General features: G+C 41.1%; 1 protein-coding gene across 1 annotated transcript; it reads right to left on the minus strand.

Moving 5' to 3' along the window:
- Positions 1-4: 4 nt before the first annotated feature.
- Positions 5-27,491, minus strand: LOC134203004 (organic cation transporter protein). Its single transcript, XM_062678002.1, has 5 exons — positions 26,496-27,491; positions 9,306-9,467; positions 8,802-9,247; positions 8,567-8,735; positions 5-849 (listed from the first exon to the last, which is right to left on the minus strand). The coding sequence occupies exons 1-5, from the start codon at positions 26,669-26,671 to the stop codon at positions 15-17; spliced, it is 1,788 nt and encodes a 595-aa protein (XP_062533986.1). The 5' UTR covers positions 26,672-27,491; the 3' UTR covers positions 5-14.

The following is a 27,491-nucleotide window of genomic DNA, read 5'->3' on the forward strand; positions in this document are numbered from 1 at the left end:
TAATATCACCCACCCTACGCTTTCATTGGCTCTCGGTCCTCGCTGGGATCCCCTTCTTGTTTGGCGTGGTCCTTCAGCACAGCATCCTTCGTTTCTGGATGCAACAAAGTCAAAAATCCGGCCAACAAAATCGTTATGCCACAGATTGTCGTTGGGATCCACCAGGCCAGCTGGCCCAGTAAATCCACAATATAGGGAGCGGCGATCGATCCGACATGTGCCATTGTCGAGCAGATTCCGAGAGCTGTGTTTCGGATTTCCGTTGGGAACAGTTCTGCTGTGTGAAGTGTGACCACCGCATAAACCGCTGTTATTCCTAACCGACCCAACATAGCTAACGTAACCAGCAGCGTTGTGTTTTCTTTAGAAATCGCCAATACCACAAGAAGGCAAACTCCGGCATAGAGGAAGAAGCAGAATGAAGTGCTTTTCCGGCCATAGTACGCGAGCACTATCATTGAAATAATGTATGCCAAAATATCCACTGAACCGGTTGTTGCGACGTACACGTTACGATTGGCGGCAAAGTTATCCGCGTTCAAAGCAGTTACGTAATAACACAACGAAGTAACGCACCACGTGAAGTGGCAAATCAACGCTCGCCGACAGAGGGTCGGTGTCCCGTACAGTTTGGTGAACTCGCTGAAAGATCGCTTTATGCGCGTCCCTAGCGGCACTTTTACCGGTTGGGCGTCCTTAGCTAGAACCGCAGCCACTTCCGCCGAACTAACTTGGTTCTTCTCTGCGCTATCACATAACTCCTTGGGGGCTTTTCGTCCGAACACCATCTGATACGCTTGACATTCACGCCCCTTACTCAGTAGCCATCGGGGTGATTCCACAAGGAAGCTGGAAAGGAGATAAAATATGTTTATTTTTATTACATTCAATACTAAGAAAATCCCTCATTCATTTATTGGTGATACTGTTTCCTAATTATTACCAAAAGTTTCTTAGATCTGAATAATTTCAAAAGTTTACAATATTAACACAGGCTACAAAGCTAATTAGCCATTAGAATTTCAACCATGGGTCACGTCATTGTAGGCACTATTCATGAGCTCAAGATTTAAGTGTTGATTATACCACGAACATGCTGGCTACACCTTAGGATGATTTTCGATGATAGATAGATGACTGAATAATATTTCGGCAATTATTTTTCCAACAGCATTCGGTTACACATCAATAGTATCAGCTACACGAAATCATTCGAATAGGAACAATTAACGGTTTTAACCCTAGCCCAGCAGGGTAAATTGGCACAACTTGCCAATGAGGCACGGCGCATGAAGCTTGAGATCCTGGGACTGAGTGAAGTCCGTTGGCCAAACTTTGGAGAACACAGAACGCCGTCGGGACAAGTTCTGCTATACTCGAGGTTTACGAGGTGAACACGCTCCCCGGCATCGCGGAGTTGGCTTCCTACTAAGCGCCCAGGCACAATCTGCGCTTATGGAGTGGGAACCTATAAGTGAAAGGATAATCGTTGCCAGATTTAGAAAACGGGCCCGAAACCTCCCAAGTAACTAAAAGCTGCTTAAGCGAAAAACGTACTCTTAAAGGAACTTTTGGTTGCTTGGGCTTATAATCCAATGTTATGCGCCAACCGATGCTGCCGATCTGCAAGACAAAGAGAACTTCTAAAGCCAACTCAATGCCGCCGTAGATAGAATTCCGAAGAGTGATATCAATATCTGTATAGGCGACTTTAATGCGAAGATCGGATCCGACAGCTCAAACTATGGGCGCATAATGGGACGGCATGGTCTCTTCCCTCATCGACCGGTTCACAAGGTCACGTGGGTCTCCCGTGACGGCTTTAAAGAAAATCAAATCGACCACATCTGCGTCAGCCGAAAATGAAAACGGAGCCTTGTACATACGGAATAAACGTAGTGCCGATATCGCGTCTGATCATCACGTCGTCATCGGCGAAATACGCCAGCGCGGATTCATCGGCAGGAGGAAAGAGTTGGACGACGGTTCAACACACGCCGACTGGAAGATGCCACGGTGAATGAAACGGTCCTTCGTTGAAGAACTGGAGAATCGTGCTGTGGATATTCGGTAAGGTGGCAGCGTGGAAGACCAGCGGGCCCCCATACAAAGGCCGGACAAAACCTAATATGTTGCTCGAATCTTTCATCAATGAGTAATTTTGGGACGCTAAATTCATTTTGAGGTTAGAATTGTTATCCAACATGTACTATGCTACTCGAGTACTTCTGGAGGCGCAAGCCTTAAGGTCTAAAGCATTAACAGCGTCCTCATTTTAGCATTGAAGCAGTCAATTTCCAGCTTTGGAGCAGCTATGAGCAAATCACCATCAAAATTTGTTCGGGAGATGCTTTACACTTACAGTATTAACTTCAATAAACCACCAAAAATTAAATTTACAAGCTACAATCATCAAATTTTGGAATCAGTTCATTCAATATATGTGTTAAAATTTAAAAAAATATGAGTTTTATTATGTTTTGTCCGGGTTTCCGCTATTTTGCGCCATCAAGAATGCCTTCATCGCCATCAGCGAGAATAATCTGAAGGAATAATCGATGAGACCTGGAGAAAGATAGAGGAGCGAAGAGAAGCCAAAGCCGCGATAGAGCGATCGAAAACCAGAGGAGCCAAAGTCTTAGCCCGTCAACGATACGCGGCTCTTGAGAAGGAAGTAAAACGCTCATGTCGACGGGACAAGCGAGCGTGGGCAGACTCTCTGGCCGACGAAGGAGAGAGAGCCGCCGCAACCGGGGACATTCGCCTCCTCTACGATATCTCACGACGCTTAAGCGGGGCGGAGATGAATGCAACGATGCCTGTGAAAGACGCGAATGATCAGTTATTGACCGACCCAACTGACCAGCTGAAACGCTGGTTCGAGCACTTCGAACAACTTTTTCAAGTGCCAGCCACGCCATCACCACCTCGGCATGATCTGCCTAGGATCCGACGTATAACACGCGTCAATACCAAAGCTCCATCACTGCTAGAGATTTAAACAGCCATCCAAAGCATGAAATCGAATAAAGCCCCAGGGGTCGATCGCATATCAGCCTAGATGCTTAAAGCTGACCCCATGGCATCCGCTCAACTACTGCATCGTTTATTTCGTAATATCTGGGACACCGCAACTTTCCCGGTCGACTGGATGCAAGGTATCTTAGTGAAGGTGCCCAAAAAGGGTGACCTGACTGTATGCGATAACTGGCGAGGCATTATGTTGCTGTGTACCGTTCTCAAAGTTCTGTGCAAAATTATCCTAGCCCGGATTCAGGAGAAGATCGATGCGACTCTCCGGCGGCAGCAAGCCGGATTCCGTGCCGGAAGATCCTGTGTGGACCATATTGTCACGCTCCGCATCATTCTGGAGCAGGTCAACGAATTCCAAGAGTCCCTTTGCTTGGTATTCATTGACTACGAAAAAGCTTTCGACCGTCTCAATCACGAGAATCACTGAGACGCAAGGGAGTTCCTGAGAAAATCATCGGCCTCATCGAGGCACAGTACAAGGCCTTCTCGTGTAGAGTGCTGCACACACTAAGTTTTTGTTACTCGAGCTCGGCAAAATCGGGCACCGCTGTAGCTCAGTAAATTCCAGAACTGAACTTCGGCAGAAAATTTGGTTTATTACTGATTTTCGGCAAAATATTTACCGTATCTCGGCAAATGAAACGTCACTTTTACTGAGATCTCGGCGGTGCCCACCTCGGGAAAATAAACAAAAAATGCTGAGATCTCGGCGAAAATTTTTAAGTGTGCACAATGGGGTCTTGTCCGACCCTATCCGGGTCGTAGCTGGTGTGAGGCAAGGATGTATTCTATCACCGTTACTGTTCCTCATCGTAATCGACGAGATTCTGGTAGATGCGATTGACCGTGTACCAAACCGCGGGCTGTTATGGCAGCCTATAACCATGGAGCACCTAAACGACTTCGAATTGGCGGATGATGTTGCACTCCTCGCGCAACGGCGCTCTAATATGCAGAGTAAGCTCAACGACCTTGCTGAGCGCTCCTCTTCGACCAAATCGTTGGATGTAAACACGGTGACCCCTTCCAGTTTTACAGTAGCCGGGCAACCAGTGGAGAATGTTGAAAGCTTCCAATATCTTGGTAGCCAAATGGCGTCAGACGGCAGTACCAAGATCGACATAGGCACACGCATCAAGAAAGCAAGAGCTGCTTTTGCGAGTTTGAAAAAATATCTGGAAAAACAGGCAGATAAGTGATCGCAGCAAAATAAGAATTTTCAACCCTAACGTGAAATCTGTGCTGTTATACGCTAGCGAAACATGGTGTGTATCAGCTGCTGCAGGTGTTCATCAACAGATGCCTGCGGTATATAATTCGGGCCTGGTGGCCTCACAACTGGATCTCAAACAACGAGGTTCATCGTCATTGTCACCAGAGGCCGATAGCAACAAAAATTCGGGATCGAAAGTGGGGCTGGGTCGGCCACACTCTACGTAGGGGAGGAAACGAAATTTGTAAAATTATTTATTTGTTATCACCGTCTCCAAAGTATTAAAAACTATTCTACAGACTGCACCTTAACGTAGATCCTTAATCCTATTTTTAAACACATTTTTTGACATATTGAAATCAAAAACATCGTTGAACAAACGAAGACATTGATCAAATGGATTGTTGTAACCATACACGGTTCTGCGGAGTCTAACGAATAATAGCTACGTTATCCAATAATTCAATGCAGTCGAGATTTCCGCTCAACAAGTCGTAGATGAAAACTCGTTGCATATTGGTCCGCCTTGCAGCGTCTCCAATGCAATGAGTTTGCAGCGGGCCGTGCCGTCGGGCAAATTATCTGGGTTCGACCATGTTAGTTTACGAAGGGCGTATCGGATAAAGGTACGTTGGACTCTCTCAATCCGAATATTCTGCGTTGTGTGATATGGGGACCACACGCATGCTGCATACTCCAAGATGCTGCGTACGTATGAACAATACAGCGCTTTAACTGCGTAGATATCATTAAAGCTACTGGTAATGTGTCGAACAAACCCAAGAGCTGCGAAAGCCTTTGCGATAGTAGTGCTCACATGTGTATTAAACCGAAGCTTGCTGCCAATCATTACTCCAAGGTCACGAATAGTCTCGACGCGTTCCAAGCTATCCAATCCGACTGAATATTCAAAATCAACGCGATACTGTCGACGAGTAAATGTGATTGACTTACACTTTTTGATGTTCAATCGATATACAACAACCTTAACTCCTCGATGTCAGCTTGCAGCGCGCAGCAGTCTAGGTGAGACTTTATGACTTTTCAGCTTTTAATCGAAAACATAGATCGTTAATAAACGAAACAAAAATAAAGTGGTCCCAAAATGCTGCCCTGGGGTACACCAGATGTAATAGCAAAAGTGCGAGAATTCGTGCCATTGATGTTAACGAACGCCTTACGCCCAGTCAGATAGGAGTGCAACCACTCGGTTATCCAGTGTGGAAAACCCAAATGCTTGAGTTTTGCAACCGTCAGCTCATGCGGAACTTTATCGAAAGCTTTGGAGAAATAAAAGTATATAGCGTCCACTTGCTGTTTGCTCTCGATTTCCGATGTTAGAAAATTGGCATGGGGATGACAAGCTAAGTTATCTTTGTCACATCTTTTCTGAGTCACCAATACGAGTGCACTGCGAATGAAACATAAACAATAGGACACTGCACGGACTGCTTTGTCTCTTTCTCGCTGCAAAGAAATTAGAAAACAACAAGGCCAGTAAACGTCAAAATGTATGAGGAACGAAAGAGAAAGAGATGTTTCCGTGCAGTGCCCTATTCCTAGGGTGAAAATTATATAAAACGAACAAAGGCATAGACAGTACCTTGTGCAAGTAGCATTCTGAATTATTGAGCAAATAAGGTGAACATTCTTAAGTTTAAAGCATGGAATCGAGTTCAAAATAGTTTGAATTTATAGTCCGTTAATTTTTTTCTCCATTTTCTCATGATTGTATCATGTTGCGTTATTGAGTGGTATGGGCGTTTTGCATCATATTCTCCTGTAAAAACGTAAACATTCAAAATTCGCGCACATACTATTGCAAAATAATACAGTATTGGGGTAGTTTGACACTGGGGAATAAATTTATCCCCCAAAAAAGAACGAGGCAAACCTGTCAAAATCCATAGTAAAAAAGTGGATGTCGGTGCTCTGAAAATTGGTGAACGCCATGAGATTCGTTGTTGTTGAGCGCTTCTTGCCAAAACCATATTGCATCCAAAAGGAACAGTAGCGCAGCATTGTAGAGAAACTTGTGAACAATTTCTTCAAACACTTTAGCCAGTCTTCATAGTATGGAAACTTCACGGTAGTTCTCAACAGCGTGGTTTGACCCGTTTTTGAAAATCGGACAGATGGAGGCGGTCTTCCACAGCGTCGGGAAAGTGTGATGACGGAGCGATTTATTGAAAATCAACGTCAACGGCATTTGCAGAGATTCGGCGCATTCCCGGACCCTTGGAAACATCCAGCTTACTCAATATGGACGAGACGTCATCGTGAGTAATGTCGAAAAGCGGAATATTTAAATTCAAAGTTGGGCAGTCTTTCAGCTTATCAGGTGAGAAAACTGGAGTGTTAGTGCTGTACACATTTTCGAAAAAATCGGCAAACAGGTTTTCTAGTCCACCCGGAGAATCTGTCGTCCTTTCGTCAAAAGTCATCTCAGCTGGGAATTGACTTGACCGCTTTTGGTTACGCACAAACTTCCAAAAAGAGGAAGGATCTTGCTTCGCTGTCGTCTCCATACGGAAAATGTAATGTAATTGTAATTGAGAGTGGCGACCTGGGAGCTGCGGACTCGATCGAATCAAATTTTCAAGATATTTTGCTTGAAACTCGCAAATTTCCTCCCAGTGTTCACTGTACACGTTAAGATTTTCTCACGTTGAATTATCATTACGTTTATCTTTATAAATTTAATTACAAAGATTCCGTCAATTTACCGCATCGTATATATTAACGTGTCGAATGTTAAATTAACTCATACCCTCTAGTTATGTTGAATCCGTCGATATATTTAAAATGACGCCAGTAAATTGATATTTGTTGAAAATGAGCTATATTTAGTATGAGTTGATTTATGCGTGTACTCTCTCGTCTACGCTCAAAATGCACAAAACCTCTCTCGGTGCGATGGATACTTTTTGACAGCTTACTTTGGAGATTCTTTGACATTCGTTTCGACTCTATCCGCAGCTCCCAGGTGGCGACATGTGCCGCATTTGACAGGTCTCCTGCTCGTTTGGAACACGATTTTTTATGGGAATGACAGATGAATTTTGTTCCAATTCTGACAGTGTCGCCACTCTTAATTACATACACTCTGGCTACGGTATGATTCGAGCTGGCGTTCATTGTAATGGGCTTCAATTGAACGAAGATTATCGCGGTGAACGGTGAAAGTGAACGCGCCCGAAAATAACGTTTACGAGACTTGCGAACAACGTTGCGAAGGTGCTGCAACTCTGCAGACCACCACAGCTGCTTGAATGAGTTTCGTCTGCGACGCCTACGTGGAACATGTGCATCCAGAATGCCATACAAAACGTCGTATAAAGTACATACAGTGTCAACAGTGTCTTTGTTGCGGAACAGTGCATCCCGATCGATGTTTGAAATGGCACTATTCAACTCTAGAAAGTTAAAGTCGTTTAAAGTCGAACTTTTCAATCCGATTCTGTGTCGAGGTGGGAAACTGCCTGTCCGTACCACCAAAGTCGATGCGAAGAACGAACGGTTTATGGTGGCTGTCAATACGTAGAAAAGGTAACGGCAGCTCAATTAGCTCAACTTCGCTTGGTTCGTTAACGAAAGCTAAACCTAAAAGAAAGTTAGATCACTAGACAACACACACACAAGCATTAGACTGGAACCCAGCGGGACATCGCAGCAGAGGCAGAACCAGAGGCTCTTGGTGGCGAAGCCTCAATAAAGAAATAAAAGAAGTGGACCGAAATCTAACCTGGCAACAGGTTAAAACGATAGCTGGGCAACGCTCAGGATAGAGATATTTCAAGTCGGCCCTTTGCACCTCTCCGGTGGTCATAAGTCAAAGTAAAAAGTCATAAGTAAAAAGTAAGTGATACGTCAACTAAGAAATCATGGACAGTCTAGGCAGTATACGAGAAAGGCAAAAAACTGACAAGTGCGGAACGCTGAAATAATTTCTAGTCTGGTCTAGTCTGGAAAGATCTGTGGCGAAATTAAAGGTTTTAGAGGTCGGCGGTATAGCTGAAGTGGACATCAAGCAATAGGATCGTGGATTATTTGATTACAAACAGACATCACCTAAGTTAGCCGAGCCTAGTTGATTGATAACACTATGGGACTCCTATGAAAAGGTCATTTTAGAAAGGTCATTCGTACACGTTGACGAACAGGCAAACAATTTTATTATTTCGCTCCGATTCATGTGAAATTGAGCAAGCTTGCAAACATTTTGTGTAGGATTTTTTAACACGGGTGTGTAAAAAAAATCCGTGGGATAACAATATCGGGTGGTACAGATTATTGCAAGTTAATGAAATAAATACTCACTATAGATGAATCACCAGGAAGAATGATGGAATCGTTAACGCGAGCGAAAGGTCTCTCCAAGGATGAATGTAGTAAGCTGCCAGCGCCAGAATCAACATTCCAATCGGATAGGAAAAATTGAATGCAATACTCATCCATGATCGATGGCGATTTCCGATGTTTTCCGTTACTAAAATAGGCACAATAAATATCAGATCAACAACAGTGGTTAAAATTGATTTAAAATTGAACTTACAAAGAGCAAAGGCGGGATAAAACACCCCCGACGCGGAAGAACCCAATCCAATCCGTCCAAGAAGCAGTAGAATATAAAACGGAGAAAATGTGGTCAACAAACTCGATACCACATAGAGTAGTGCCGCAATGGTAAAACTGCTCTTGCGTCCAAACTTATCAGACAGTATGCCGAACGTGGACGCTCCGAAGAATTTTCCCAGCGATAGCGCCACCTGCACTGTGGACCGCAAAGCGGTCCGTTCACAAATCAGATCCCACTCTGGAACGATGGAAATCCCTTCCGCCTGATGGTAGTACATTTCGAGATCGGGTTCTCGCAAGCAGGACACCGCACCGGGTTGCGGTTTATCTGCCACATATGCGAGCGCTTCCTGGTAGTTCATTTCACCCAGCTGGTTGTAGTCCCAGTTGAGCAAGGTACATGTGCCATTTTTCGTGATGCCTCTGGAATACAAATGAATAGTCAAATAGGTGCTATAATTAGGAGGTGATTTAAGCTTACGCAACGGTGGAAATGTTTCGGATCTCCTCGTGTGTCCACCCTCGCTGGACAAGGGTCGGCACGATGCAGTAATAGTTTTCCGGCATCTGACCGAGAAAGACATACGAAGACACGTGGAAACCATTGAGGATGTTTGGTGTGAGGCATAGGATGAACAGCACCCTGTAAAAAAGATAAAAATCGCAGATTATCATACACTGCACACATGCATTACACATTTAAAATGCCATCCATAACTGGTTTGAGGTAGGACAAGGTCGAGCAGTAATCGGCGCAATGTGATCGTCCGTTTACCTAAAAGCAAATAGCACTCAGACAATGCGTGAACTGCACCGGGTCGAATTGGCCGTGGGAAACTGCACTTCAAGTTCAAGTACATCAAGCCATTTTCAAGTGTCGTTTATTCTGATAATAAGTGAAGTTACTGTTAGGCATTGCAAACCCGGGAAATTTACATCACTTTGTGCGTTTTTGTTATCTTTGTGAATATAACAAAGACAGCCAAAGAAACATTTCTGATTTCATAACGGTCCTGGAAGCCATTATTGGCTTGATAAGACTTCTGTAAACCTAAATATTAGTAGAGAGTACCTACGCCAGCCCTTAAACGGATACTTTTATTATATTCGATCATATTGTTCAGTACAATGACAAATACAGTGCTTTAAATTGGTCAGATTAATCAAGAATAGTACATATTGTGATCTTAGTATAAGAATCAATATGTAGTCTTGTTTTTAACAATCTAGAGCGAGAAGGAAAAAAAAAATCAAATTTTAGTTGAACGAATTTGCCAACTATCGGCATAAATTTAAGAATAGATCTTAAATGTATGTCGATAGTCACTGTACTACGAGGTTCGTTCAATTATTTGCAAAACCAGGAAAATCATATAATCATTTGTTTTTATTTGGCAATCAAGAAAGCTTGGCGAACAGGTTTGATACAGTAGATTTATAGCTTTATTCAACATGAAACTGCAGTCAATAAACATTTAATTACTGTCGAACCTTTTATCACGCGTCGTAGACAGGCCTGTTATCTGTCGGGAATTGGGATTAAATTATACACGATGGCATTCTCTCGTTATCTGCTGCCTCTGGTCAGTTTTGAAAGTCGGTTTGTATGATGCCTATTGTAAAGCCAATAGCTCAGACATGAGACGCTCAGACTTGGACTAAACTGGAACGATTCTGAAATTACTTACAGTGGTAATTCCAGGAAGCGTAGTGCTTACTGCTTATTACTTAAAAAGTCATAAAAAACAACTGGTTTTAGAATACGTATGGGAGCTATGAAATGAAAAACCGGAACCGAAACCTTAAAGAAACCCAGCTGGTGCCAGAATTTCTTACAATGCTATCAGCCTTACAAAACATATAGGGTTTTGTGTGGCCTAAATCCGCCGAACGAGCTATCCGTTGATTTGATCGCTTGTGTGCTGTCTCCTCGAACGTGCAACTCCGGGCGTGCCCGACGAGGAAAGAGGCAAAGTCGTGGCCTGCTATTCACTAGTCAATGTTGGCAACCGAACCGTTATACGGATGATATTGACATGTCTGTCATCAATGCACGCTCAAAGTGGATTACCCAATTTCTATTAAATCTCACCCTCACATTCCCCTTCTTCTCTCATCAAAAAAGAGAAAAAAAAACGTTGACTTGCGATTTTCATAAAACAACTATTAAGGGTTTCTTACCCCATTCCCGGCCTAACATGCATACGACTGCATTGTTTAATTGACATTTATGACAGGCAGCAACTTTTCCTGAATTTCGTGGGCCGTGCAATACTGCAAAGGGGTTCACTTCTGGTTAAAAATAGCTTTTATTGGGAAACATCTTTTGAAAAACTTTTCTTTTGATTTAAATTAACGATGTACAGCACTCATTTCAGTCATAGCGATTGCATATCCGGCCCACTTCCAGACCAGTTCCCGGCCTAAGCAAAATATCACTCATAACTCAACACATTAAAATTAGCTACCCTATAACCAGAGACCGGCGGAGTGAAAAACTGTCGAAATGGCAACGTATGAAAATGCATGAAATCGTGACAATGATACTGGCAGCACTTGAACTTTTTGCTTGCTTCTTATGGATGCAAAAAGTAAACAAGTCGAAATGGAACCGCTTATGACGGTTTAATTGGAAACAAGATGGCGTCTTATTCTAGTATTTCTAATTAAAATCATTCTCTCTCGAGACGGTAGAAAATGCGACGTAAACAAAAATATGCACGTTCAACGCCGACATGATGCCAGATGGTATTATTTATAATTATTTTTATTTGGTTGAAAAGATATATTCACTCATCCAAATTACTTCCAAACGCTGTAAAAAACTATATTTTTTTCACTTTTTGAAATCGAGAGAATTATAAATAACATGATAGCGTCACCGATTAGATAGTTTTCCTATAAACGATGAAGGATTTTTTTCATACTAAAAAAGACTCCTGGCCTTTTGGCAGCACGGTGCGGCTAGAAGTTCTTAAGCCGAGGTGAAATTTTGTTCGGTTTGAGGATACATTTTTAAATGTATTTTAATATGTTTATATTAGTTCTAGTGAAACGAACAAATAGAAAAGATTAGAGTGCGTGAGTTTAGAAATATTGTGTGGTGATTAACAGCTTCAAGCAATGATTGTATCGAGAACTGTGACGATTTTCAGGTAGGTGTTTATATGAAAATACCGTTTTGTAAAAGTGGAAAGATTCACTCCGGCTCAGTGGTGTAGCAACGGAGACCAAATGTTCGGAATGTACATTTATATTTTCTATAATTGGACCAATTAGGAGTGAAATAAATAGTTGGAAAATATTGAGTATTGTGCGAAATAAATGGGAGACTTTTTAAAAATTATCAATCTTAACCTACGGCTTCCAAAAAGTATAAATCCGTAGTTTTCTGTGCAGTGAGCCGGGAATCGGGTCCATAGGCCCAAGTAGTGATTTACCCTACATAATTTTTTTTTCACGCATTTTTTTTTTACATTACAGCCAAATTTAATTTTACAATTCAGTATCCAATATACGTACTCAATTCCCTTATTCAAAATCATCCTAATTCAAATATTTCAATCCTACGTTTGATACGATTATCCAATCCATATGCAAATCCATATTTACTAAACAAATTAATCCAGCCTTTTTTCTGAGCCTTCTGAACTATCAACTTTTTTTTAATGTTCATGATCCTCTATCTGTATTCCTTCTTATTTTGTTTTGCAAATATATCCAGCATTGCAATCCAAAACCAAATAGAATTCGAGCCGGCAGACCATATCCAATACAATTTTGATGGCCTTCCAACAGGAAAAGTCAAAAACAATATCGGTGTCTCTCCAAACATACTCTGTATTGGTCCTTCAAGCTCAAGCCAATCAGTCCGGAACTCTCGCACAACACTTTTGAAATTCAAATTTGAAACGTTGCGCTCTAGTCCACCGCATTAAGATTTCTTTTACACGAACAATCCGCCCCTCTTCTACACAACCTTTACCATCAAAAGCTGCAACAATCCGATACTCTTCAAGAACACCTTTGGCAACACAATCAGAAAACCGATGATAAATCAAATAATTTATTCCGAAAACAATCATGTTTAATCGGACCCGATAAGAACAACAAATCATTCAATCTGGTACCTTCAACATTAGGGTGAAATCAGGAGTGATTCAGTTTGATTCTAAATTTTCGACCACTATTCTAGTTTGCATCTGGAGCAAAATAGAACAAACTCGCTGGTTTCCCCAGCAGTGTTCTATTCATGTTTTTCAAATTTTCAATTAATTGAAATCATTATGTTACTGCCAAGAAAGGCGCCGGAATTGCAAAGTGGATTGATCCGTAGATAAAATGACGCATCCATACACCAAAACAATTGAAAAATATTTGAATCTCGTGATTCAATCGTGGTTCAAATCTGCAGAAAATAGAACGGAGCGTTATACCAGTTTTATTTTTTGACAGTTGACTGGTATAAAAACTGAATCTAGAACAGCTGCTGGGAAGATTAATGTTTCAGATTCATATTCAAACTGACAGCCCCGAACGATTTGAATCACTGCTGATTTTACTCTTACAAGTGGAAACCGATGAGAAAACGAATCATTTGCTTCGACGCTATTTTAGAGTTTTTTCTTGATATTTAAACACGTTTAAGTCAAACCGATAAGAAAACAAATAAATTATTTCAGCGCTCTTCCAGAGCGTCTTTGAAGTCACAAGCCAAAACTGATGGGCAAATCATTCAATCCGGTGCTCTACCACAGCAGCTTATCACATCACATATAAAAACCGATGAGAAAATAAATCATTTATGCTGGCGCTCTTCCACAGCGCCTTCGACTGTTTTAAGTCGAAACCGTTGAGAAACAACTCATTTTTCAATCCAAAGTGGCTTCGACATCACAAACCAAAACCGACGAGCAAATCATTCAATGCGACGCACTTCCAGAGCGTCTTCGACATCTCAAGTCAAAACCGATAAAAAAAACATTCAATCCAACGCTCTTCCAGAGCGCCTTAGACACTACAAGTCGAAACCGATGAACAAATAATTTAAGCTGATGCCGTTCCAGAGCGTCTTTGACATCACAACTCGAAACCGATGAGACAATCATTCTATTCGACGCCATTCCAGAGCTTCTTTGACATCACATGCCGAAACCGATGAACAAATCATTCAATCCGATGCTCTTCCAGAGCTTCTTCGATATCACAAGTCGAAACCGATGAGCAAATCATTCAATCCGACGCTCTTCCAGAGCGTCTTCGACATCACAAGTCGAAACCGATGAGACAATCATTCAATCCGACGCTCTTCCAGAGCGTCTTCGATATTACAAGTCGAAACCGATGAGCAAATTATTCAATCCGACGCTCTTCCAGAGCGTCTTCGACATTACAAGTCGAAACCGATGGACAAATCATTCAATTTGACGCTCTTCCAGAGCTTCTTCGACATCACAAGTCGAAACCGATAAGCAAATCATTCAATTCGACACTCTTCCAGAGCGTCTTCGACATCACAAGTCGAAACCGATGAACAAATCATTCAATTCGACGCTCTTCCAGAGCGTCTTCGACATTACAAGTCGAAACCGATGAGCAAATCATTCAATCCGACGCTCTTCCAGAGCGTCTTCGACATCACAATTCGAAACCGATGAGAAAATTAATCAATCCGACGCTCTTCCAGAGCGTCTTCGACATTACAAGCCGAAACCGACGAGAAAACAATTAATTTATTCCGGCGATCTTCCCTTCGACATCACAAGTCGAAACCGAAGAAAAAAAATGTCCCAATCACGCCCACAGGATACTTACAGAACAATAATTTCCAACCAGGAACAACCTGGCAGGATCGCCAAATGTGTGGCCTAATTCCGCCGAACGAGCTATCCGTTGATTTGATCGCTTGTGTGCTGTCTCCTCGAGCGTGCAACTCCGGGCGTGCCCGACGAGGAAAGAGGCAAAGTCGTGGCTAGAGATGTCGCAAATTAATCGATTACTTCGATTAATCGATTCATCGTTGTGATAATCGATTAATTTTGAATCGATTATTACCCAACGATTAATCGATTCAATAATCGAGATGAATCGTGAGTAATCGATTAGTTACTAATCGATTAATCAGAATTTTACGACATCATAAGGATGTCGAAAATTAATTGATTATTTCAATTAATCGATTCATCGTTGTGATAATCGATTAATTTTGAATCGATTACTATACAATGATTAATCGATTCAATAATCGACAAGAATCAAGAGTAATCGATTAGTAACTAATCGATTAATCGGGATTTTACGACATCTCTAGTCGTGGCCTGCTATTCACTATAGTCAATGTTGGCAACCGAACCGTTATACGGATGATATTGACATGTCTGTCATCAATGCACGCTCAAAGTGGATTACCCAATTTCTATTAAATCTCACCCTCACAGGTTTGAGTGCTATTATGTATTTATTTTATATATTCAGACTAAGGCCGCAGTGGCATCTACAGTACACATCGTCTCCCTAGTCCCTTCAGTTCTGATCATGTCTACATGTTGCCATCCACGCAGTCTACGGGGGTCTGCAAATAGTCTTTCATCTGATCGATTTACCTTACTCGCTGCGCACCGTCGCGCTGCGGTCGGATATCATGAAATCATGGCGTTAATAAATAACTCCTTACACACTTAAAATAAATCGCCGAATTCGGTAAAATTTTACCGAAATCTCAACAGCAGAACAGTTCGGTAAATAATTTAACTGATTTTCGGTGATTTTGACAGTTGAGCAATGGAAAAAATTACAAAAAATCTGTAAAATAAATTACCGAACAGTTCTGCTGTTGAGATTTCGGTAAAATTTACCGAATACGGTGAAATGAGGTAAGTGTGTAGGGTTGCCTCATAGAAGTTTGATGTCTTCTACAAAGTTGTTGCATGATAAGTAGGCCTTGATATGTTGATAAAAAATAGTTCGGAACTCTCCCGCTAGGGCGGCGCTTCAGCTAACTTTTTATATGAGCATGATAGGATGATGATGTCTTCTGCAAAGTTTAAGAATTTAGTATTATGAGCAACTCTTGCGAAGGAACCATCTTTGAAAAGGTTTTTGATTCTGAGATACAATGCCTTTTTTGTAAAAAATGTACTTATATTCCCAAAATTTGACTATTTTTAGCTTATTTTGCATATGTGTACAATATTTATTGTCTTATTGTCTTGACCATCTTTGAAAAGGTTTTTGATTCTGAGATACAATGCCTTTTTTGTAAAAAATGTACTTATATTCCCAAAATTTGACTATTTTTAGCTTATTTTGCATATGTGTACAATATTTATTGTCACTTAAACTTTACGTATTCCAAAGAGTAGTATATGGTAGTGTCTGACCCGATTGAACCGACAAACAACCTAAAAAATGCCTCAATTATTGTAAAATATTTAAAATATATAGAAAAATTGGTTTATTTTCTCACTCCCTCAACCGAATTCGTGTGCGATACATTCTTTATAGCCCAAAGATTCTATCCGAGATAAAATTTAAGTGGGAAGTGAAGGGAGTAGAAAAATAAATCATATTTTTGAATATTTTACAAAAATAAAGGCACTCTCCAAGTTATTTAACGGTCAAATCGGCTCAGACACTACTATATATTACTCTCCGAGATACAGAAAAAAAATGTGAAAATAAATATTTCATATAGATACAGGAAGTTAGGGATGCCATTCAACAGTTAAAGACCAATAAAGCAGATGGGCCCGGAAAAGCTGGCCACTTTCCTGCACAAACTGATAGTGAGAATCTGGGAAACCGAACAGCTACCGGAGGAGTGGAAGGAAGGGGTTATATGCTCCATCTACAAGAAAGGCGACAAACTGGAGTGTGAGAACTTTCGAGCGATCACCATCCTTAATGCCGCCTACAAAGTGATATCCCAGATCGTCTTCCGTCTTCTGTCACCATTAGTGAACGAGTTCGTGGGAAGTTATCAAGCCGGCTTCGTTGGCATACGACAATATAGACCGCGTAGAGCTATGGAAAATTATGGACGAGAACAGCTTCCCTGGGAAGCTTACCAGACTGATCAAAGGAACGGTGGATGGTGTGCAAAACTGTGTGAAGATTTCGGGCGAACACTCCAGTTCGTTCGAATCGCGCCGGGAACTAAGACAAGGTGATGGACTTTCGTGCCTGTTGTTCAACATTGCGCTAGAAGGTGTCATGCGGAGAGCCGGGTGTAACAGCCGGGGTACGATTTTCAACAGATCCAGTCAATTTATTTGCTTCGCGGATGACATGAACATTGTCGGCCGAACATTTGCAAAGGTGACAGAACTGTACACCCGCCTGAAACGTGAAGCAACAAAAGTTGGACTGGTGGTGAATGCGTCAAAGACAAAATACATGCTTGTGGGCGGAACCGAGCGCGACAGGACCCGCCTGGGAAGCAGTGTTACGATAGGCGGGGATACCTTCGAGGTGGTCGAGGAGTTCGTCTACCTCGGATCCTTGCTAACGGCTGACAACAACGTTAGTCGTGAAATACGAAGGCGCATCATCTGTGGAAGTCGGGCCTACTACGGGCTCTAGAAGAAACTGCGGTCGAAAAAGATTCGCCACCGCACCAAATGTGTCATGTACAAGGCGCTTATCAGACCGGTTGTCCTCTACGGACATGAAACATGGACAATGCTCGAGGAGGACTTGCAAGCACTCGGAGTATTCGAGAGACGGGTGCTTAGGACCATCTTTGGCGGTGTGCAAGAAGACGGTGTGTGGCGGCGAAGAATGAACCATGAGCTCGCCCAACTCTACGGCGAACCCAGTATCCAGAAGGTAGCTAAAGCCGGAAGGGTACGATGGGCAGGACATGTTGCAAGAATGTCGGACAGCAACCCTGCAAAGATGGTGTTCGCTCCGATCCGGCAGGTACGAGACGGCGTGGAGCGCAGCGAGCGAGATGGGCAGACCAGGTGCAGAACGACTTGGCGAGCGTGGGGCGTATCCGAGGATGGAGAGATGCGGCTTCGAACCGTGTATTGTGGCGTCAAATTGTTGATTCGGTGTTATCTGTTTAGATGTTAACTAAATAAATGAAATGACATAGATACAAACTTAAACTAAAAATAATCAAATGTTTGATATAAACTAAAGCGTTTTGTAGATACTCAGTTTGGTACGGCGGCGAATTCTATTTGATCGGAGCGTCTTGCGGAGTACAAATGTGGGATGCCGTTATATGGGAAATACTATAGTCAAGATTTATGTGTGCCACACATAATGAATATGATTAAATTTTTGTCAGTGTTGGTTTGGCAAACTCCATGTGGCCATATGGATGTTCATGCGGGGTAAGAAATAAAGATGTCGTAACTAATCGATTACTCTCGATGCTTCTCGATTATTGAATCGATTAATCGCTGGGTAGTAACCGATTCAAAATTAATCGATTATTACAACGGTGAATCGATTAATCGAAGTTATCGATTAATTTGCGACATCTCTAGGAAGAAAGTGGTTCGGACCATACTGCGGGAGGCTGTAAAGTTTATGCATCGTTGACCGCAATATAAACCCGTCGGAAATTATAACGAACGTATCTGCTGAAGGGTCTTCAGTTGGCCTTTCAAGCAACGGCGCAGGATTGCCAATCCGGAGATGGCGAGTTTGATTTTCGATCCGACCTACACTGTGTCAAAAAATTGTCCGAAGAGCGATGGCTCGAATATAAAACCATTTATAAAACAATTGGGAAAATGACGGCTTCTGCAGGTTTTGTTCTATTTTTGTCAGGGGCACTAAAAATTCGTTGCATATCAAAGAATATTGTGGCCAAATTTAATAAAATTTGGTCAACAAAAAACCCCCCTGACAATAATATAACAAAACCTGCTGTTCGCGCGGACCAACCACTGTTATCGGATCGCTAAGTTAGAAATTATCATTATTGCCTTCAATCGTATTATTCGTATTCTATCTAATACCGTCGTGCGGGGCTTCCTTTGACTACGGGGGCTATACTTTGGATTTCTGATTTTCTAAAATAACTAAAAAAAATGCCAAATTTAAAACAGAAAGCTCCCATCCAACTATTAACAAGACACCTGAATGGTGGGCAGCAAAACAGCAGGGACTATGTCCAAGGGCTTGATAATCCATCCCCAGGCCATCTGCGAGTTGTGGTGCTTGCCTAGGATGTGGTGGGGTTTGAAGTGGGCCCTGTTAAGCTTCTATAAAAAGATGCATGTATCCGCAAGTAGGCTCCACCAAAGCGACCGTTTGTCGCTCAAAGCGCACAAGCACAAGTCCTGGTGTTATGTGGCACGCTAAACAGTCCTGACACGACGGCCCTCCGACGAGACAGGAGGTTTGCGCAGGCCCAATAAGCCGCCTTTACCACTACGAACGACATAGAAGATAATACGACTCGATACAATCGGCAACGATCAAGGCGACGAATATTTAAAGAATCACGATTGGAAGCTTGGAACATGGAACTGCAAGTCACTAGGCTTCGCAGGTTGCGACAGGATAATCTACGATGAATTACATCCCAGCAACTTCGACGTCGTAGCGCTGCAGGAAATCTGCTGGACAGGACAGAAACTGTGGAAAAGCGGGCATCGAGCGGCTACCTTCTACCAAAGATGTGGCACCACCAACGAGCTGGGAACCAGCTTCATAGTGCTGCTGGGAATAATGCGCCAACGCGTGATTGGGTGGCAGCCAATCAACGCAAGGATGTGCAAGCTGAAGATAAAAGGCCGATTCTTCAACTCAGCGTTTCTCAACCTTTTAATTGTGTGGTACCCCTTCAGGCCTTGGCATTGCTTGAGGTACCCCTAGGTATATTTGTTGGGAATTCGTTGAAATATTTTACTTTAAATAAGTGAAATTTTTTTTACAGTTGTTCTACATACAATGGCTTAACGTAAAAAGATTTAAAACAATACATGAATAATTGAATGCAATGCAATCAGCTTATATAAATTCCCATTGGACACATACCAGGGTACATTTAATATGGGACAAGGTTTGTTTGGTATTTTTTCACATTTCTCCCAAACAAAGTCTTATTAGTTCGGTTCCCTTCGTACGTTTTCCTAAACATGTTATGTAGTACATAACTGTCAAAACTAATGAATTTAGGGTTGTTTGGGAGATTTCATCACCGTGAGATGCTTGTTTGAATTATTCTTTGGCTTTTATCGAAGAACGACCAGTGACGCCAGCGGCAATCTTTCTCTTTGGCTTGTAACTTCTTTTCTCCAGGTTTATAGAGAGTAGTATTTTCAAACTTTTAGCAAACTTAAACATTTATGAAGCTTAAGCTTAAGAAATTCATGTTCCTCCACATATCATGAAATTGATCAGATTTTTTTCAAGAATCAGTTTTTGCAGGATACCTTAATATTTAAAATTGTTCAGCCAGAATTTACACAATTTTATGGTTGTTTATCGAAATTATTTTGATTTACTAAAAAATTCAATCGCAAATTTATATTGAAAGATCCTTTTGGAATGCCTAATAGTAGAAAAGTTTCCCCACTACTTTGTTCTGTAGATCAAAAGATATTTTAGTTACTAGATAAAGATTGTCGCTTCGGTTCCCTTTGTTCTGCTGTCCGAAACATGTGTGGTACATACCTGTCAAATCGTATGGATTTTCCTTCTTTGACATTTAGCTCCCCTATCCTCGCCAGCAAAAGATGTTCCGGACAGCGACGACAGCGACAATCTTTATCTAGTAACTAAAATATCTTTTTTTAGATCCTCTATGGTTTCTTTGGAAAAATCTTCCATCCAAAAATTTACCTAGAATTCTTCTAAATTTCCTCTAAAATGGGAAAGAAATTCTCTAATAAGGTTTCCAAAGAGCTCCTCTAAACAAATATGACCTTGAGCTTCTCAAAAGATTTGTGAGGAAGTGAAAACACTGAACAAGCTGCTGAGACTCGTTTAATAATGTATAAACCGATTTTCAGATTCCACTCGAAATATTATCCTATAAATATTTCTATAAAGATGCAGCCAAAAACTTTTTTAGATTCATCAATTAATTTCGTCAGATGTTTCTCTTGAAGCTTCTTCTTCAGCAATTTTTTCTTCAGTAAACTTCATCCAAAAATTCTTGTTTTCTGCAGCTTGCTTCGTAAATTACTTTAGATCGTGTTACAATTCTCGCGCTTAGTTTCATAGGGGCGTAACTGTATTGATCGATTTCTCTTAATCGATTTTATATTTGGTTAATAACTCAATTGTTTCAAAAGCTACAACCGTGATTATTGATTCTGGTGCAAGTTACATTCATCCTTTATCGCACCAAACTATTAAATCATCGACAAACTAGCGCAATTCGCTACAATAATAAAAAGAAAAAATCGACGAAAAGAAATCGATCAATACAGTTACGCCCCTATGAAACTAAGCGCGAGAATTCATCTCAAATGCTAATTTTGCAATAAGATATATCGAAATGTTTGGTGAACAAGTACATATCTGCAGAATGGAAGAAAGTTCTACCCAAAATAATATTATTAACTTATTCGGAAGCTACTGCGGGCTTTTTGTTTCCTAGCAGAAATTTTCATCATGGTTGTTAGCTACGGTCTAAAATCTGTGTCACTCGTAACATGCACAATAAGAAGAGGCAGATAACCGTGGTTTTGTGGTCCTCTATTAAACATTTTCTATGATCAGTAAATAGATCAGTAAAATGAAAAAAAGATCTGACCTGTTCAACAGCAGAATTCCTTTCGCCCATCCAGTCAACAAGCATAATTACAGAGTCAACATTCATCAATTTGTTTTTTGATACAACATCCGCCATTACGCGTTTCTGTCATAGGTACCCCCTGAGACCAGCGAAGGTACCCCCAGGGGTACATGTACCCCAGGTTGAGAACCGCTGAACTATAGCATCATCAACGTGCACAGGCCACACGAAGGGAGAATATCCACAAAGCCACATGGAAATCACCGTATCAGTTGTTAGCCGTCGCTCGTACTAATAAGACGTATAGTTATTTTGCTACCGTGCTTCATATCGTAGAAAATGAGTATTCGGGAAAATACATTGGTGGTGGACTTTAGTGTTCTTCCAGTGCGGCCTGACGTTGGCAAAGTGCATAAATTTCTGGAGAGCGAAATAAATTTGAATCTCGCAGACGTTCAAAGCAAGGATGTTAACGATCATTCAGTAAGGCGGCCCATCAAAAAATTTGAAAAAGTGTTTTTTGAGCCACCTTAATCCACATACACGGGAATCTTGAAACGCTTCTCATTACAAATGAAAACTCGCTTTATGTTATGCGCTTTTCGTAGCGCTGCGCAGTACCGTTGTCCACCATTTCAATAAATACACAATTGTGTGTATTGTGGAGTTGAATATTTTGATTCAAAGTATTCAACTCCACAATACACACAATTGTGTATTTATTGAAGTGGTGGACAGCTGTACTGCGCAGCGCTACGAAAAGCGCATAACATAAAGCGAGTTTTCATTTGTAATGAGAAGCGTTTCAAGATTCCCGTGTATGTGGATTAAGGTGGTTTCAAAAACTCAATTTTTTGATGGGCCGCCCTTTATTCGGTTCTATTTGATGCCTGATTTGACAATTTCAGCCAAAAAACTGTTAAATGTATGCAGAAATATCCTAAAACAGTGATTTGCAGTTGGACGGCACAATTTACGATCAAGAACCATGATACTCATTCAGGTCTTGTAGAATTAAATACAGAATGTTATGCTGATAACCGCGAGAAGATTAGAGTTTGTTAGGCAAAGATATTAGTATTTTACTGGAGTGTTGTAGGGGTGAATTTATTTCTTTTCAAAGGTAAAGAAACGAAATTTGCTCAAATCCCACTTCAGAGAAATGCTAATAACTTAGCCGGGCAAACTCTAATCTTCTCGTTGTTTTCATCATAACATTATGTATTAAATTCTTCAAGATCTGAATGAGTATCATAGTTCTTCAACGTAAGTTGTGACGTCCAACTGCAATTCACTGTTTTTGGATGTTTCTGCATACATTTTTGCATATAAACTTCCAACGAGTTTAGCACCGCCCAAATGTTGATCGATTTGGCTGAAATTTTGTCCAGAGCATCAGAGCATCAAATAGAACTGAATTAGTGGGCCCATCAAAAAAATTGAAAAAAGTTTTTCCCATACTAATTTGAGCCACCCTAATGTGGATAGTGAGGCAGTAACCGTCCGGGTGCACGATCTCCCTCCTTCCACACCACACGCGTCTATCGGCGAATTTATGAGACAGTTTGGTTATGTCATTTCAATTTAAAGTGAACGTTGGAAGCACTACTTCCCCGGAGTTCCAAATGGTGCACGAGTGCTGCAAATGAGGCTCAAACAGCCGTCCTTTATCACATTCGGCACAGACGCATCCGAATCAGCCGAAAACTTGTAGACGGTGTTCTAGACCAGTACATCTACAGCAAACTGAATAGGATCGAAACTGCAACACCACAAACAGCCCCCTCACCTTAAAGGAAAAACCATTCTCTGACGCAGATTTTCCCCCGGTTTAAAGCAATAAGGCATTTTATGAGACGTTTCGCGGTGGCCCGACTATTTACTTCTAATGTTTTGTTTTGGTATGATTCTGCGTGAACATTCCATTAGGTCCGAACACAAAATAATGTTTGTAACGTTTTACTTTTCATTCGTGTTTTCGTCAGCATTTCATGCTTAGAATGCAATGGTATGAATAATTCAACGACATGTTTTAAGAATCATATGAAAAACTTTGTTCTAAAGCCCTGGTAGACGAAAAGTTAAATAGGCAGAATTGATGATGGGACCCATCGGAATGTTCAGCGCGAAATTACCAAACAAACGGGCTCCCACTGATTGTCAAAGTAGATAAACACGAGAAAAACAGCTGTTTCGATCTGTCTCATAAAATGCCTTTACGTATAGTATACTACCTCCCAAGCAACCAGAAGTTCAGATTTTACTTAAATTTACTCTTAACCGAACTAATTGGTTCATTATGGTTCACATCAAGTTCCAAGCATCCTTAACGGAACTTTAAAGTTCCCTTAAAGTTCCGTTACATACAAAAAATTACTTAAAATGAGAGCTGATTAAGCCAAAATAGCCCTTCTTATCCGAACTTCTGGTTGCTTGGGCTTTCTCTGATTCGAGTGATGGGTGATGGACTCTCGTCAACGAGCAAAGGCGCGCTTGCTAAAGCAGACAATACCAACGACGACGATGACGACGATAAAGCATCCAGCTCAACGACAGAATCTGATTTCATCGAAGCGACAAACAAAAGGCGACTATCAAAGCGAATAGCAAACTTAAACAAGAAAGCACCGACAAACCGACGTGCCTTCCCATATACAGTTCTTCAAATTTCTTGGCAATTACTCTCCTTTCATTACCTAGCTCCATCTGTGCGATCTGTGTGACACAACACCCAACAAACAACGACAAGCTACAAATAAGCATCTAAGTTGAATTATTGTTTATTTGTAATCTTCATAGCAGAATAAAATGGATGCTGAATAATTCGCTAGACAGATTACATCTCAGCATTTGATCCAACTAATATTGGCCTATTTATTTGTTTATCACCTTTATTTAAGGTCGAACTAACGTTTTAGTTTTATAATATTTCAGCACATTGGGAAAGTTTATCAATGTGCTGAACTAATGATTTTCAAAATTCTCTGTTCGACTATGATGTGATGCTCTAAAAGTGTGGTCGAATTGAGTTTGAATAGTAGATTAATAAGCAAGCATTAGACATCCTTCTTAACCGTTGTTGGCACGAAAAAGTGCTGCAGTGATAAATAAATTTTGTTTACAACTGGGGTGGGTGGAAATGGGGTGTTAAAAATATGCCAGCTGACACATAATGTTGCCAGACTTGACGAAATGTTCATTTAATATCATAAGGGCATCTTTAGTAGAGTTATAAATCGTATGGGAGTTAGGAAATGAAATTGAAACTGTAAAAATGCCATCTTCAACAGACGTTATAGTTTTAAAAATTCGAACAGTTTCGTCGGGAAATTTATAACTGTAATACTGCTCAGTTGTATTTTCGCACGAATTTGCAACAGAATTTTCTCGAGTTTTATTTCGTTCAAAACAATAGAAGATGACGTCATCAGCTACAAAAAATACTATTTTATCGACATCATAACAGTTTTACATTTGAATTGGCCTCGGAAGACTATTTTTTTGTTTTCCAGTATAAAACATGTGCAGCTTATAACTGCTACTGAAGATGCATTTCATGTTTTATATCTTTGACAGTTATAAGATGTAAAACTCGGGAAATAAATGTAACTATAACTGTAACATTAGTAAAGATGCCCTAACACATGTTCACGGTGTATCAAATATAAAGGTATTTATCAGTTTAAAAAATTTTATACACTACATGAGCCGATTAAATAAATAAGAATTTAAACTTGTCATAAGACGAGTTAATACAATCGCATTGAATTCCACCACTTAACTGTATCTTGACAGATATGTATTTCGACCTCAACAGTAAGGCCGTCTTCAATGTCTCGTACTTGACTTGCTGGCTAGCAATTTGTTTGATTTGTGTTGTTTTAATTTCAAAGCCTACTTTTCATTTCCTTGACCGCAAAGCTTATTTTGAAGTATGTATATGGAACAGGATCAGGTATTTTTTTATAAATTATTTACCCTAAAACATTGATATGTCATGAGAGTCTCCAGTTAGCCTTGCGAGCAAAGGCGTAGGAGTGCCGTTTCCGGAGATGGCGAGTTCAATTCTCGGTCCGGTCTAGGATGTTTTCGGGTGGAAAACATTTTCGACTCCTTGGGCATAGTGTCTCCAGTGTACTTGCCACACAAGATACATACTCATGCATTGGCGGGCATAGAAAGCTTTCAATTAATAACTGAGGAAATGCCAATAGAATACTAGAATAATAGAAGTTGAAAAGCAGGTCAAGTTAAAGTTGGAATGTAGAGCCATTGAAGAAGAAGATGTAATATCGAAGACTTTGTACATAACTGATGTCAAATGCTTTTTGCCTTTCTCGTATACCATGGGGGCCCAAAATCCGATATTACATCTACCAAAGACCCCATATAGATTCAATAAAGATTACTACTGGTGTGCCGCTGTAAGCATGTTCAAAGCAGCTTATTTAACGCTTATGTTGCGAGTTATATGCGGCATACAAATTCTTGCCGTTGATGAGGTCTCCGTATCCCCCCAATGATCACAAATCGGCACGAAATAAACTGCTTTGGTAGCATTCTATTCCAAAACCCATTATTTTACTTTGTTCCAACCACTAATTGAGATGAACAAATGTATACATAATTAAACCACGACCTTGTGCACCAAGCATGAGTATAAAGCAATCATTTGTTGTCGGTGTCGCAACATAGTTAATGTCACTATGGTTGAATACTCCCGCCACGTTCCCTACTGGCAACGTCACGCCTTGCAAGCTCTTTCAGTCGTGCGTTTCCCTCGTATGTACTCGCTACAGTCTGTTCTAAATTTAAAAACATTCATTCCTTCCTGCTATTTACCCGATTTCTACATTCTAGCGTTCACATCTGTCGTCTATTCCGAACGTTTCCTTGACCGCGTGAACATGTGCGCGACCGCTCTTCGCCTCTACCTTGGCGCCTATAAAACAACATCCTACTCACCACAACCAGAGTCCTCGGTCGCCTTTCTTTTCCAAACCATCCAACACGATCTGCTTGAGATCCCCGGGTACCGATTGGATGTGCACTTTCTCTATCACCCCTCCGTTTTGCTGCTGCCCCGTCGCGCCATTCTCCACCTCCGGCAACGCATCCTTTTTCGACTCGTCTCCACTCATTGCTATGACAACGGTCCTGTCTAACTACGCACAATTTACAAACTTCGACTTTACCGAATTCTAGCGACGACACTGCAGATGTTCTCCGTTGCTTCTCGCAGGTGCCAGTGGACTAATCTAATCCTATTTTCGGATTATTTTCAAAACCATACAAAGAAGCCGTTCTTTGCATCTAGTTTGAAACATTAACCCCTAACACGCCATAGGAGCACCCGCCTTAGATATTAAACTGATATCTTCAACACTCCCGAATCACGCGATTTTCTCACAGGCTCACTAATCGCTGGAGGATTATCGATAATAATTGAGAAGCAATGCGTTTTATCAATCAGCTGTGCTGTAGCGAAAGATGGTGAATGTATTTCACTGTCGGACGACAGCTGCCACAACACTGTTGGCTCAACATATGATATGGTGCTCTCTACAAGCTTGTTGATAAAGGCGCACCTCGCGACGCGATGAGACGCTGAATAGCCGTTGTCCGTTCTTATCAGCTTCAGGATTCTACTGTCCCATGATTTCTGTTCTTTTATTTACCATGCAGCACTGTTTTGCTGGCGTCAATCACTATCATTTTAATCACTGAAAACAGCATTTAAAAATAGCTAAGAGCGAGGTTAATGAATTCATATTAACTTCGCGTTCCACAACGGTCGGACCGGTTGTATTGTATTTATGAATGCAGTGTCGATTGCGAAATATGTGGTTCTGGCTTTAAACTGGTGATTATTTCAAGAAAATCACTTTACTGTATCGACAGTAATGCGAGCAACCGCGAAAACGTTCACACGATCCGTTCGCGACGAGTACTGAATGGCCA

Source organism: Armigeres subalbatus, chromosome 1 (genome assembly GCF_024139115.2).
Source record: "Armigeres subalbatus isolate Guangzhou_Male chromosome 1, GZ_Asu_2, whole genome shotgun sequence".
In the NCBI taxonomy this organism is placed as follows: Eukaryota; Metazoa; Arthropoda; class Insecta; order Diptera; family Culicidae; genus Armigeres; species Armigeres subalbatus.